The sequence below is a fragment of the Lathyrus oleraceus genome, chromosome 6 (genome assembly GCF_024323335.1).
Source record: "Lathyrus oleraceus cultivar Zhongwan6 chromosome 6, CAAS_Psat_ZW6_1.0, whole genome shotgun sequence".
NCBI classification, from domain to species: Eukaryota; Viridiplantae; Streptophyta; class Magnoliopsida; order Fabales; family Fabaceae; genus Lathyrus; species Lathyrus oleraceus.
In genome coordinates, this window is record NC_066584.1 from 165,270,270 (window position 1) to 165,286,549 (window position 16,280).

Below are 16,280 nucleotides of genomic sequence, written 5' to 3' on the forward strand. Positions count from 1 at the left end.
GATAGGTATAAGTTTCAATTAGAATCATAACCTAAAAAAAATGATGAAATAAACAATTAATAAAAATTATTGAACTTTTGTCCAATTTAAAAAAGAATTCCATATGTTGCACAAGAAAGCTAAAGAGAAACTTCAACCAATATATCAATCACGTGCAAACTTTTTCTAGATTTTAAATAAACTAGTCAAAAATTGTTATAAAAGATAATAAAAATATATGAAACAAAATCAACAATGTATGAAAAGCCTTGAATACAAACATCACGTACAATACTAAAAAAAATGATAATGTTTCTGTGTTCTAGATTAATTGTAATTTTAAATATTTTTATTCAACTTTTTAAGTTTATTATATATTTAAATGATTAAAAAAAACTCTGTATAATCCAATTTAGATATATGAATCATATTTTCACATAAGTAGACAATTTTATGCCAAGTAACACAATTATAATATTAAAGAAGCAAGTATATTTAGTGGACATTTAATATAACATGATATAACACACATGCTTATTTTTTGTCTATGTTTTCATTATGGTTTCACATGTAGACAAAAATTGAAAATTAAAACATGTTTATCATCCTAACAAGCTGTATAAACAAGAATCTATAACTCAATAACTGTCCTCTCTCTCATACAAAATTGAAACAAAAATAAAAGGAGAACCTTTCTTCTTCACTCAATGTTCTTTATCTTTTCAAAATCAACACTAACCCTCCTTTCTCATTCAAAGAAACAAAATTAAAAAAGGGTAAAAAGAGTATTAGCGATCCAAACCTCCAAATGGATGATGTCGGTGATGCAATTGAGGGGTGCACGACGGCAGCTGCACGAGACACGGTGGGGGCGTGTGGAATGTGATTCGTTTCAGTTTCAGAATGGTGGTCAGAGTGATATACGGTTCAGCGGTGAGCGATGGTTTCAAACTCACGGTTGTTTCGATTATGACTCGAATCTTCTTCTCTTTTTTTGTGTGGCTCATGCATGTTGTTTGTACTCTTTTTCCTTACTACTCGTTGTTATTTGATGATTGGGCTTGATGTTGTTGTTAGAGAGAGTTTGAAATAAGTTACGGTTATGGAGGTTGTAGTTTTTGAAGTGTCGCTGCTTTGAAACGGAGATGGATGCTTGCGAAAGGTCACTGTATGGTAATTACAAGAAAATGAGGATTATGTTGGTTTTTCAAGTGAATTCATAGTATTGTATGTGTGTTTATTACGGTAAGTGAATGAATGTTGGATGAGAGGGATGATGGTGTATTATAAATGGAGTGTGTTTGCGGTTTACTGTCATGAAAAAGAGAGGAAAGTGATGTGTTATTGTGCTGCATTTTCAGTAGAATGAAAACCTCATTTTTCTTGATTTCTATTTTTACTTTTCATTTGAGAGAGAAAGTGAGGTATGAATCCAGCTTTTTCTTTATATTACCAACAGAGAGAGATATATCATAGGTGTGTGTGAGACACCTTGTTTTTTATTCAGAGGGAGGGAGTTTTCCGCCTGAAAAATATGAGAGAGAGAGATAACGTGTGGGTTGGTTTTAGTGCTCTTCCAAGTTGTTGTGAGGTTGACTTGAGAGATGCAGTGAGTAGGTCAGGTTATGGGGCTCAAGAAAAAGTTATGTCAATCCAAGTAGCAGAAAAAGAAAAATTAAGTACATGAATAGCAGGAAATATGATTATGTGAATGCAATATCACGTGTGAATAGAGGTAGAATTCTACTATCAACCAAATTATCTTATTTTCTATTTCATTTCCCCTTTTTTTTTGGTATTGAAATATGTTAGTTAGAAAAGAATAAGATACAAATCTATCATTTTCAATAAATTCAAATTAATTACTCATTAATCCTAGTTAATTTAAATAATTATTTTGACTAAAAAATAAAAAATAAAGGAATAACAAAATGTTTAAAAAATATTGGATACAAAAATGCCCGAAAAAATAAACGGAATGCACCAAAATGATCAATGCAAAATAAACTTTTTCGAAAAAACATACAGGTTTCGACAAAATTTTGAAATAATAATAAAATGACCGGTAAAAGGCTCGGGTTGATTGAAATGCGGTTGAAAAAGTGGTCGAAAAATTAAAATGAGCATGCCAAATTAAAATACGTGAATCGTAGATTAATAAAACTGACATCTGCAAGCTCAATTTTGAAATTTTTCGCCCGATAATTCGACGTACAGTTGAGAAACAATTTGACCGGTCTGTCTGTAGATCCGAAAAATTAATTCGAGCGACATTTTAAGTGTTATGTGAAACAAAATGCATGTTGTGACAAGTATAAAATGCAAACAACTTTTAAATGCATTGAATTCATGACTGAATAATCGTGAACAAATAACCAGATGCAAATGAATTGCTTTTGGACCATTTACTGCTGATTCTCAAACACAAAGAAAACCTATAAAGATTCAGACGATGACAACACTTTTGATTATCATCTTCTGAACCTCTGAAATAAGATGCAACATAATGAATGATGCATGGAGATTTGAGAAATCAAGTTTTTTTTTATTTCTTAATCAACAAATGACTGAATGAGTGTCATCAAGACCAGATAAAATTCCAGAATTCATGACTTTTCATCTAAACTCTGATAAATGCTTTTAACTTATGAAATACGTGACAAAATGGATCAATTTTACTATAAGGATGCAAGTGAAAACTCAGGGTAAAATTTAGGGTATGACAGTTGCCCCTATTTAAACATCTTTAACTAGAGGATATGAAGAACTCTTCTTTAAATCATCATGGTGAAAGATAGTTTAAATACTAAACAGACCCAAATTTTGCCCTTTAATGTAGAAGAATGATATGCTGATGATTATGACCGAATGCACTTGGATTTAAGAAATACTCTTGATTTCTTAATCAACAGACAATAATGCAAATGAATGCAACGAGATTTAAGAAATACTCTTGATTTTCCTAATTACCGTGCGATATGCATGTAAATGAAGGTTAAGAAGTAATCTTGACTCCTTAAAAATGAATGCGAACGAATTGAGAAATACTCTTGATTTCTCAACCGTATGAATGACAAATGATATGGATGCTAAGAAGTACTCTTGGTTCCTCAGAGATGAATGAATTAAGAAAAAAAATCTTGATCATCATATGGCTGAATGAAAATGCAAATGAATTGAGAAATGCTCTTGATCTCTTAATCATCGGATGATAAATGATATGAGAAATGCTCCTGATTTTTCAAATGCTATGCAGGTTAAGAAGTACTCTTGACTCCTTAAACATGAATGAAAATGAATTAAGAAATACTCTTGATTTCTTAATCATCATATGACAAATGATATGTATGCTAAGAAGTACTCTTGACTCCTCAGAGATGAATGAATTAAGAAAAAAAATCTTGATCTCTTAATCATCATATGGCTGAATGAAAATGCAAATGAATTGAGAAATGCTCTTGATCTCTTAATTCTATGAAGATGAGTTAAGAAATACTCTTGATTCCTTAATCATGAATGCAAATGAATTGATAAATGCTCTTGATTTCTCATATGACATGCAGATGAGTTAAGAAATACTCTTGTTTTCTTAATCATGAATGTAAATGAAATATGTATGAGTTAAGAAATACTCTTGATTTCTTAATCATGATAATGCATATGAATTAAGAAATACTCTTGATTCCTTAATCATGAATGTAAATGAGAAATGCTCTTGATTTTCTCAGATGAAATGCAAATGAATTAAGAAATACGCTTGATTCCGTAATCATGAATGTGAATGAATTGAGAAATGCTCTTGATTTCTTAGATGACATGCAAATGAGTTAAGAAATACTCTTGATTTCTTAATCATGAATGTAAATGAAATATGTATGAGTTAAGAAATACTCTTGATTTCTTAATCATGAATGTAAACGAATTGAGAAATGCTCTTGATTTCTAAGATGACATGCAAATGACTGGGGATGAGAGAATCACGTTCAGTTGCTCTTTACTGACATTAGGTACTCCTGGGAGAACAAATGATCATATTCAACTTCTCTTGGCTAAAGATGTCATATTCAACAACTCTTGGCTGAAACTGATGCTTTCAACGACTCTTGGTTGAAGCAAAAACTGTAAAATAAAATAATGTTCAGCTGTTTTTTACTGAAACCACTGCATTCAACCGCTCATGGTTGAAGCAAAACTGGGAGATAAAAATAGTGTTCAACTGCTCTTGGCTGAAACTACTGCATAAAATAAAATGGTGTCCAACTGCTCTTGGCTGAAGCTAATGCATTCAACTGCTCTTGGTTGAAGTAAACTGCTGGAAAATAAAATAGTACTCAGCTGCTCTTGGCTAAAACTAATGCATTCAACTGCTCTTGGTTGATGCAAATTGCTGGGAAATAAACAAAATGCTTCCTTTGGGGAATAACCACATGTTCACCTGCTCTTTGCTGACAGAAGACTCTTTTGGGGAATGAGAAGATCCCGGAGACTTACTGGGGGATGAAAAGTTAATGATATTCAAAAGGATTAACCCTACTCTCAATTATCGAACTGATAGGTCCAACCTAATGCTGCATCGCATAGTAGATCAACATGGAACACTAACTCTTCCGAGGATTGATTGAAGAAACCTGTTGGGGAATACAAGAGACTCTCTGGGAAATAAACACACAGGAGGCTCGCTGGAGATATACTGAGGAACATTCAGTAAAACTTGTTTGTTCATGGAACTCTCGTCTATTAGACTCATTAGGGAGATTGTTAACTTATAAATAGATGTCCATCTAGACAACTACTTCAAAGAGACTTGCTGAAGATAAAATTATTGGGGATACCTTTCTCAAGGAAGCATACTGCTATGAAACTCGCTTGGGAAGTTCATGAAGTTTTGTTGGAGAAAATACAATGTTGGAGAAACTCTGTATGGAGATATCTACTGGGGAAACCAAGCAGAAATTCTGTTTACACCAAAGTTCCAACGGAAGAAAATCAATCACCTTGCTGGGGAAGAAACTCGTCTTAAGAATCATTACCAACAATGAATGTATTATGAAAATACTATAGTACTGGAGAAGATAACTGCTATACTCTTGAGAACACCTCTTGCATCTTGGTCTGCTGAGGATTACACTGAACTTTCTTGAGAGGTTGCTGAATTCGGCTGAGGTTTATGCATGATCTGTTTTTGTACATGATATGCAAAATGAATGTGAATGCATGAATATATTAGTTTATGCATTTTGTGGGTATCAAGCTCGGATTCCCCAACGCCTTGTCTTGAATAGCACTGACACCATGAAATAATTTTTTTGTTGCGAAAAACTCTGATTTCTGCTTTTTCGCCAAGCGGGCTTTAATGAGGACTTCTTGCTTCTGGAAGAAAATCCATTTCAAACTTGCCTTAGATTACAATGATCCAGGAAATGTCCCACGTCTTGTGAACCAGATGCATTATTGTAAACCAACAAAAATTCCTTTTATACTTTCAAAATCAAAACAAATTAAAGTTTTCAAAAGCTTTGTCGTTTCCACTATTTTAATCTTTTTATCTTATCAAAAATAAAAAGCGACATTAAGCAGAAAAACAGAAACAATTGGTAAAACAATGTTCAACTGAACAATTTTATTTGATGAGAAGAATAACTCATACATGGGGTTCATGAAGATGTAAACCCCTCTAAGAGGAGATTACAGAGAAAGAAAGCAAGTAAATGGCAACAAAAATTTAACTGATTTTCCAACGAAATACAACTTTGCTACTATCCCCTATGTCCTCTAGTCTTCATTACTTTGCTTCTGGAGATGGTAACTGGACTGTTTTATTCCATCTGAGCTTTATTGCAGTGTTGACTTGTGTCACAACAGTATTATGCCTTTGGATATTCCCTAACTTTTGCGCGAACTGCTCCTTAAGAGTTTCAGTTCACCGGGAGATTTTACCCTTTTTTTCCTAAGTCGCCCTTTCGGGTTTTCGACTTACCGGGCTTAATTTTTTTTATTTATCCCTAATTTTTTCTTGAGCCACCCTTTCGGGTTTTCAACTCACCGGGATGCTCATTTTTTGCCTAAGTCGCCCTTTCGAGTTTTCAACTTAGCGAGCTTTTATTATCCATCTCTTTTTCTTAGGCATAATACTTTCTGACTGCATCAGAATTGACGGGGTGTGTCAACTCTTCTCCGGCCATGTTCGTGAGAACTAAAGCTCCACCAGAGAAAGCTTTCTTCACCACAAATGATCCTTCATAGTTTGGAATCCACTTGCCACGTGAATCCTTCTGGAGGGAGATTATCTTTTTCAAAACTAGTTCACCTACATTAAACTCTCGAGGTCGGACCTTCTTGTCAAATGCCCTCTTGAGTCTCCTCTAATATAACTGACCATGACACAATGATGTCATCCTCTTCTCTTCAATTAGATTGAGCTGGTCAAATCTGGTTTGAATCCATTCTGCTTCTTCTAATTCTGTTTCCATCAAGACTCTCAACGAGGGGATCTCAACTTCTATCGGTAGCACAGCCTCCATGCCATAGACTAGTGAGAAAGGGGTTGCCCATGTTGAAGTGCGAACAGCTGTTCGATATCCATGCAAAGCAAAGGGTAGCATATCGTGCCAATCTTTATAAGTTTTCACCATCTTCTGAATGATCCTTTTGATATTCTTGTTAGCTGCCTCTACAACTCCGTTCACCTTTGGCCTATAAGGTGACGAGTTATGATGTTCAATCTTGAAATTCTCACACAACTCCTTCATCATCTTATTATTCAGATTTGATCCATTATCAGTGATAATCTTGCAAGGAGTTCCGTAGCGACAAATTATCTCTTTCTTGATAAACCGAGTGACGACTTGCTTTGTCACATTGGCATAAGAAGCTGCTTCTACCTACTTAGTGAAGTAGTCAATGGCAACCAGAATGAACCGATGTCCATTTGCAGCTTTAGGCTCAATCATACCAATCATGTCTATGCCCCACATTGAGAATGGCCATGGAGCTGATAAAACATTCAGAGGAGTAGGTGGCACGTGCACCTTGTCAGCATAAATTTGGCACTTGTGGCATTTCCTGGCATAGTGGTAACAATTTGTTTCCATTGTCAACCAATAGTAACCAGCTCTAAGGATTTTCTTCGCCATTGCATGTCCGTTTGCATGAATTCCGAAAGAACCTTCGTGGATTTCTTTGATTAGTAGGTCGACTTCATGTCTATCCACGCATCTGAGCAGAACTAAATCAAAGTTTCTTTTGTATAGAACACCACCACTTAGGAAGAAATTGGATGATAACTTTCTTAAGGTCTTTTTGTCTATGATGGATACATCATCTGGATACTCGTGCTTCTCAAGATATCGTTTGATGTCATAAAACCAAGGCTTGCCATCTATTTCTACTTCAACTGCCAAGCAATGTGCTGGCTCGTCTAGACGTTGAATTGTAATAGCAGGTGATTCGTTAGCCCACTTGACCTTGAACATAGATGACAGAGTAGCCAAGGCATCGGCTAGTTGATTCTCCTCCCTAGGAATATGATGGAAATTAATCTCATCAAAGTAGGGGATTAGCTTCATGACATGCTCTCGGTATGGGATCAAATTGGGATGGCGGGTCTCCCAATCTCCTTTGATTTGATAGATGACAAGTGCTGAGTCCCCATACACTTCAAGAATCTTGATTTGTAGGTCAATAGCTGCTTCAATTCCCTAGATATATGCTTCATACTCCGCCATGTTATTGGTGCATTGGAAACATAACCTTGCCGTGAAGGGAAGATGAAAATCCCTTGGAGAAGTTATAACAGCCCCAATTCCGTTACCCAATGCATTTGAGGCACCATCGAACACGAGCGTCCACCGCGATCCTGGTTCGGGTCCTTCTTCCAGGCCTGGAATCTCATAGTCTCTTATGTACATGACGTCTTCATCTGGAAAGTCGAGTCTCATCGATTGATAGTCCTCCACTGGCTGGTGCGCAAGGTACTCTGATAACACACTACCCTTAATGGCCTTCTGAGTTACATACTGAATGTCATATTCTGATAACAACATTTGCGAGCGAGCGATTCTTCCAGTTAATCCAGGTTTCTCGAAGATGTACTTGATGGGATCCATCTTGGATATTAACATTGTTGTATGATAAATCATATATTGTCTCAGACGACGAGCAACCCATGCTAATGCACAATAAGTCTTTTCTAGCATGGAGTACCTGACTTCACATTCTGTAAACTTCTTGCTCAAGTAGTAGATAGCATGCTCTTTTCTACCCGTCTCATCATGTTGCCCCAGTACACATCCCATGGATTCATCGAGTACTGTTAAATACATAATGAGAGGCCTTCCTGGAACTGGTGGCATAAAGATTGGCGGTTCTTGCAGATACTGTTTGATTTTATCGAATGCACTCTGGCAATCATCACTCCACCTAACGGCTTGATCTTTTCTTAACAACTTGGATATTGGCTCGCAAGTGGCTGTCAGATGCGAGATGAATCTGGAAATATAGTTCAATCTGCCCAAGAAACCACAGACTTGCTTCTCTGTCCGAGGTGCTGGCATCTCTTGAATACCTTTGACTTTGTCAAGATCAACTTCTATGCCTCTCTGGCTCACAATGAATCCTATAAGCTTTCCAGATCTGACTCCAAAAGTGCATTTAACAGGGTTTAAGCGCAGTCTGTATTTCCTCAATCTTACAAACAACTTCTTCAGATGAATAACATGCTCCTCTTCTGTCTGAGACTTGGCAATCATGTCATCCACATAGACTTCAATCTCCTTATGCATCATATCATGGAAAAGAGTCACCATGGCCCTTTGATAGGTTGCCCCAGCATTTTTCAGGCCGAAAGGCATTACCTTATAACAGAAAGTGCCCCATGGTGTAATGAAAGTTGTTTTCTCCATATCTTCGGGAGACACTTTAATCTGATTATATCCTGAGAATCCGTCCATGAAGGAGAATACAGAGAACTGAGTTGTGTTATCTACCAATACATCAATGTGAGGTAACAGAAAATCATCTTTGGGACTAGCTCTATTCAGGTCTCTGTAGTCTACACACATTCGAACTTTTCCATCTTTCTTCGGAACTGGCACAATATTAGCAATCCACTGCGGGTAAGTTGCAACAGCTAGAAAACCTGCATCAAACTGCTTCTTGACCTCTTCTCTGATCTTGACAGCCATGTCTGGTCGAGTTCTTCTCAACTTTTGCTTGATGGGCGGGCATTCCAGCTTCAACGGTAGCCTGTGCACAACTATGTCGGTGTTGAGTCCTGGCATATCCTGATATGACCAAGCCAACACATCCACATATTCATGTAGTAGCTTGACTAGTTCCTCCTTCACACTTTTTTTCAAAGCAGTTCCGACCTTGACTTCCTTTCTATCCTCCTCAGTCCCCAGATTGATCACATCCACTGGTTCCTGATGAGGCTGAATCATCTTTTCCTCTTGTTTCAAAAGTCTGGTCAACTCTTCTGGGAGTTCACAGTCTTCCTTACCATCCTCTTCAGCTTGGTTAATCGGGAGGTCAAAGTCATAGGGAATTATAGCATTGTCGTGTTCAATGGATCCAATTATTAATGATCTGCATGGAAATGATTTTTTCTTTTTAGCGGAAGATTTTGAAAAATGAAAGTGATGTGAAATCAAAATTTCCATTTTTTAATTTTGTTGTTTATTTGTTTGTAAAAAAAAATTAAAAAGATGAAAGACAGGGATCTCAAAAAATGTGCTTTGTATTGATGATAAGGCTTAAATATTAACTCAAAATGGGCCCTACAAAGCTATCCATATGCCTTGGGCGTGGCATTGGATGTTTTTAGAAAACAGTAAATTACTTTGAAAAAGAAACTATATCCGGAACATTTATTGCCTTCCAGTTAGTGAGAGTGGCATCCGGAGGTCCACGAAGCATTATCTTGGACAAATCTGGATCTTCATCTTCAAGAGCATTCACTTGATCATCACTTCAAAAACCAGGTTTGGAGAATATTTCCTGGATGCTAGGAACCTTCCCCTGATGTATCTTCTGATCTTTGAAAAGTTCAATAGACGGCTGATATCCTAATCCACACTTGTCTTTCTTCTCAGGCAATTCAATCATTGTGCCCCAACTTCCAGGGCAACTAGCTTCAATTGCAGCTTTCACACTCTTCCACGAGGTCATGACCCCCTTGGGTTCTTCAACAAGTTTCGGCTTAGTCTGGACCACATTGACCACTTCAAGGGCTTGGAGAGGAGTTTCAACAATGTCTTCACCTACTTCAATGTATCTGAAAGAAGTCAAATGGCTGACAAAAATATCTTCCTCTCCGGATACTGATACCAGTTTACCAGAAGTAACAAACTTCAGCTTCTGGTGAAGTGTCGAGGTGACAGCTCCAGCAACATGGATCCAAGGTCTACCTAACAGACAGCTATAGGCATGCCTAATATCCATTACCTGGAAGGTAATACGGAAAATTTGAGGGCCAATCAGGATTGGGAGGTCAATCTCCCCAATAACTGTTCGCTTGACCCACCAAAAGCTTTCACTATCAAAGCACTGGGTCTCATCTGCACCCCTTCAATATTCAATTGTGCCAGGGTAGTCTTAGGTAACACGTTCAAGGATGAACCTGTATCTACCAGTACTCGAGCCAAAGTAACATTTGTACATTGAATGGAGATATGAAGCGCCATATTATGTTCTCGCCCATTAGGGGGTAAATCATCATCAGTGAACATCAAACAACTACTAGCATTGAGATTAGCAACCACATTATCAAACTGAATAACACTGATGTCTTCTGCCACATAAGCTTCGCTCAAGAACTTCAATAGAGCAGTCCTATGAGCCTCAGAACTCATAAGTAGAGAAAGAATGGATATTTTTGAAGGAGTTTGGTTGAGCTGATCTACGACCTTGTAATCACTCTTCTTGATGATCTTCAAGAATTCTCTATCCTCTTCAGCAGTCACTGCTTTCTTAGATGAGCCTTCTCCTGCTTATGGAGGATTCACCTCTTTCCCCTTCGTTGGTTCAACTGTTGGTGCACTTTCTTTGTTTGGGATCACTTCAGGAGCGAAAACCCTTCCACTTCGAGTCACACCACTAGCTCCAGCGATGTTAGTCACATCTGGCTCTTTCAAGATTACTGGTTTGTTACCCACATAAACTACAGGCTCATAGTTCCAAGGCACTGCTTTGGTACTATCAAATGAGAATGGAGCGGGAACATAAATAACCATGGGCTCAATCTTCTTCACGGACTCTAGGTCAACGTTTCTCTGATAAGGGACCACAAAAGGCTTGGGAAGCCTCTCTTGATCAAACACAGGCACAATCACAACAACGTCCTCATCAATCTTTGCTCTAGTGAACTGAATAACCCGCTGATCCATCAAACGTTGAAGATAAATTTTGAATTCACCACACTGATCAGGATTGGACAAACACACCACACAATTATCATGTACTCCATTCATCAATTCTGCTTCCATCAATCTAGCATGGACCACTATTAAAAGAGTCTTCAACTTGAACACATCCTTTATCAATCCATCATCAGTTGAACTTCCTATAGCATTGACACCTGAACTATCATGTTTAGGCAAAGGATTGTTCCCCACATTTGGAACATCAGCAAAAGACAATATTTTCTGATCTATCAACTCTTGGACCCGAAGCTTGAACACCTTGCAATTCTCTGTTGTATGACCCTCTGAATTAGCATGAAAGGCACATCCATCATTCTCATCATACCAAGGCTTATGCGGCTTCGGCATTGGAGGTAATGCCCTTGGCACGACAGTCCCATTCTGAATCAGATACGGTAGCAATTGAGTGTAAGTCATTGGGATAGGAGTGGTATTCACATTATTGTACTGTTGATATGGCCTCTGTTGATTTGGTCGTTGCTGTTGAACTAGACGTGGTTGATTATTTTGTTGATTTCTCTGTTGATGTTGAGGTGGAGGAGCCTGGAACTGAGGTTGTGGAGCTTGATATTGAGGAACTGGAACTAGATACTGAGGTACCAGAGCTGGAATAGGAACATGAGCAATTGGACGGTAAGGCATGGTTGGATATTGAGCAGCCGCTACGTAAGGGTACTGATAATAAGGCACAGAAGCAGGAGCCTTGTATGGTACCCTCCCTCTTTAAGAAGAAATGGCACTAGTCTCACCCTCCTTCCTCTTGAATCCGTTGAAAGGCTTCTTCAAGATTGATTGACTGTTAGAACCTCCCTGGATTTTACCACTTTTCAGTCCTTCTTCTACTCTTTCTCCCACGATCACCATGTCAGAAAATCCTGCGGACACACTATTGATCAATCTTTCATAATATTGGCCCTGCAAGGTACCCATGAAAATGTCAATCAATTCACGATCAACCAATGGTGGGTGCACCCTTGTAGCCAATTCTCTCCAGCATTGTGCGTATTCTTTAAAAGATTCATTGTCTTTCTGGGCCATACTCTGAAGCTGAGTACGGTTTGGTGCCATGTCAGTATTATATTTGTATTGCTTTGCAAATGCTTCAGCCAACTCATCCCAAGTGTGGATGTTGCTACACTCCAACTGCATGTACCAATCCAAAGATGCCCCAGTTAGACTATCATGAAAGCAATGGATCATGAGCTTATCATCTCTGGCATAGGCAGCCATTTTTCTACAATACATTTTCAAGTGTATGTTAGGACATGTGAGGCCTTTGTATTTTTCAAATTCCAGCGCTTTGAATTTTGGAGGAATCACCACGTCTGGGACCAAACACATCTCCAAGGCACTCAATCGGGTTGAGTTATGTCCTTCCAAGATTCTTAGCTTTTCGGCCAGAGCACGACACATCAAGATAGCCTCAGAATCTTGGGCAGCGGTAGGGATGACCATTGGAGTAGCTCCATTGTAATTCTGCATTTCAAACTCGTCCTGGAGCTCCTCATCAGTGCGGGGAATGACCACTTGATTGACTATCGGAGGTCCTTGCGCAACAACTCCATCAGCTACTCCAGAAGTATGCGTAGGTGGAGGCACATGAGTTCTTTCAGGAGGGGGAACAAAACCTGGAGGAAGACCGTAGATAACGGGATTTGGAATAGGAACTGAAGGTCCTGAATGAAGAGCAACCCCTTGAACTAGAGCATCGTTCCTTGTAGCAGCGGCAACACGAGCCTCTTCTTCCCTTCTAGCCAGAGCTTGTATAGCCTCAAAGATCTGCTCAATCTTGCTTTTGACAGAGTCCATCTCCTCTCTGAAGGCAGCTTGTTCTTCTCTAACTACATCCATGATTCTTCTTGTGTTGGAGCGAGTAGCGTATGCACGTTGAGGAATCAGCTTGAACTACTGGAGACGAGGAAAAAATGAAATGAATTTTTATTTTGAGAAATGAAATGCATGATGCATACTTTGATGCACGTGGCTATAAAAAATGTTTTTTTATGTTTATGTTTAATTTTATTTTCAGGGAATTGTGTTAGATTCCTTATTATTTAGCAAGCATTCAAAGAGATCACGGGGAATAAAACAAGAATGGAACCAAACTTTTTGTACAAAAGAAACTCAAAACCCTTCATTCATTCAATTCAAAACAGAGTACAAGGATTGAGTACAAAATATTCTTTCAAACACAAAGGAAAGTACAAAACGACAGGGTTAGACTATAAGCTTCTGTTTGTTGAGCTCTCCCAACTCTCCTTTGAACCTTTTCATCATGTCTTCACAAAGATAAATAAATTCGGTCACTGAAAGAGGGATGTTGTCATTGTCTATGTCTTCCAGGGCACATCTTAGCATCAAAAATACATTCGTAGCCATGCCATTACAGAAGTCTATCAAACTGGTAAACTTATCTCGATACTCATTTCTTTGTTCATGTAAAAACTGGATGGTTTCCTCGCAGGCTGCCAAACTAGCATTCACATTTTCCCTTGCGTTCATCCAATCTTCACCTTCTCGTAGCAAAGAGTCATGTCGGCCTCTCCAGTATCGTTCCCACTCATTAGCATTTTCAACCTCCTGGCACTTTCCTTTCCATATTTCAGGTGTAACCTGAGTAGCAGCCAGAGCACTCTCTTTACTGCGGCAGTCTCGTTCTTCCCTTTCTTTTGATTCACAGAATGAAACACTGAGGTTGACTATCTCATCCTCAAGCGTCTCTCTTATCTCCTTCTTTTGTTTTGTGGCGAGCTTCCACCATTTCTCTTTCTCACGACAATCCCTCTCAGCCGCTTTCAGTTGGATTTTGACGGTATTCAAGGAGCTGTCAGCCTGATCTAACCCCTGTTTGACTCTTTTTCTCTTATATTCCTCCTTATCAGTCCTTTCCACATTTGCTTGAAGTTGTGTTTTCTTCCGCCCAAGCTCCCACTTATGATTATCCCTTTCTTCAGTAATCCGGAGAAGGTTCAACCGTAGCTCTTCATTCTCTTTTTCCAAACTTTGGATGACAACTTTGAGCTCTTTAGCTTCCTCCATAGTGACGTGAGTAGGTTCTGGAAGATTTGTATGCATTGGAGGCTCATAAGGGTAAGGTAGTTTGTCTTGAGAAGCTCTGGCTTGGACCCAACTTGTATATGGCCCTCTAGCTATACAATTCTTCTTTCCACGCTCCCTTTTTCCTTCTCTACGAACTTTAGTCCAGGCACGACCTATCCTCTTTACCAGATCAAAGTCCTTCACTCCTTCTCCCAGCAAGAAACCTTCTAACAACTTGTCTTCTGGTTTGTCATCCATAGGAAACCCAAGTTACCGCATAGCAAGCTCAGGGTTGTAATTGATGCAACCTCGAGTTCCTATGAGTGGCACATTATGGAAGTTGCCACATTTGACGATTATGTCCACATCATCATAAACACGAGAGTACCAGGCGATGTCATTGGTAGTGAGAGACATGATTTTTTGAGACCACTTGAGGTTATCCTTGTTCTGAACAAAAGGACCTTCGCTTGGTAAGTGAGATAAGAACCATTTATACAGTAAAAGAGCGCAACACTGGATCATCCCCCCCTTCTTCTCATTTCTCCAATGGATAGAGTGATAAATATCTACAAGCAAGGTGGGAATGGGATTCTTGATCAAGAAAATGCGTATAGCAGTCATGTCCACGAAGTCATCAATGTTCGGGAACAAGACAATCCCATAGAGTATCAAGGCTAACACATCATTGAAAGCGACCCAATCTTCTTTACTTTTGAAATATGAAGCTTTTCCCACTAAGAACTTCAAAGTGAAGCCCAAAGTGTCTCCTTTTGGTCCAAGATTAGCTTTCACTTCCGCTTTATCTAGATGTATAGATGAACCTATTTGTTGATGTGTAGGAGATTCCCCTAGACCGGTGTAAGGGACTTCCTCCTTGATACCAATGTCTGCTATATGTGAGAACTCTTCCAGTGTTGGCGCCAACTGGAAGTCCTGGAATGTGAAACACCGCAAGGGAGGATCATAGAATTGTGCCAAAGTGAAAATGGCCCAAGCATCCACCTCGGTGTTCATGATAGTCAACAGGTCAGCATACTCAACATAAAAGTTGTTCCTTCTGATTTTTTTCATATCTGAGATCAACCCCTTAATCAATCCTAGCTTTGGATTCCTGAACTTGAATGAATAAGTACTTTTTTGATTGCTACCCATGTCTTCTGAATGCCTGCAATCAAACGAGTCTTTAGGTCCCTTGAAAATATGCACATGTCATATGTGTTATGATTATGAAATGTTTTATGTTTATGTATGTACAGTTGGGTAGGTGATCATTGGAACATTCTGATTAATTACTTCATGGAGGAAAGGTTCCGGGAATAGGAAAACCAAACACAGGTAGGCTCTAGGGTTTAAAAGGTTCCTAGAGTCATGGATCCAATTCAAGAATATTATCGTCAGAACGACTAATCATAAGACAATAATATTTTAAAAAGGATCTATTCTAGGTGAGGTCTTTATATTAACCCAATGAGTCCTAAGTCTCATAGGTCAATACTACACAACCATAGACTCCACGGTTCTAGACACGGTTCCCAGAGTCATGGATCACACCTGATAATATTATCGTCAGAACGACTACTCGTAAGAGAATAATATCCTCAAAGAATGATCTATTCTGATTGAGGTTTTAGCATTAACCCAACGAGTCATAAGTCTCATAGGTCAATACTACACAACCATCGGTCCTAAAAGCCATAGGTTCAGGGTTCTACAAAAGGTCCTCAAAATCATAGATCGAGGTTGAAAGTGTCACCGCCAAAACTGTAACACCCCGATAAAAATAAGATAATTATTTAATTTAAGTTAATATTATATTTATTAATTTAATTAAATAATTGG

The 16,280-nt window shown here is 38.4% G+C and overlaps 1 protein-coding gene across 1 annotated transcript; it reads right to left on the reverse strand.

Moving 5' to 3' along the window:
* Positions 1-14,708: 14,708 nt before the first annotated feature.
* On the reverse strand, positions 14,709-15,593 carry LOC127094565 (uncharacterized). The gene has a single exon (XM_051033385.1). It carries the CDS (start codon positions 15,591-15,593, stop codon positions 14,709-14,711), a length of 885 nt encoding a protein of 294 aa, XP_050889342.1.
* Positions 15,594-16,280: the final 687 nt, after the last annotated feature.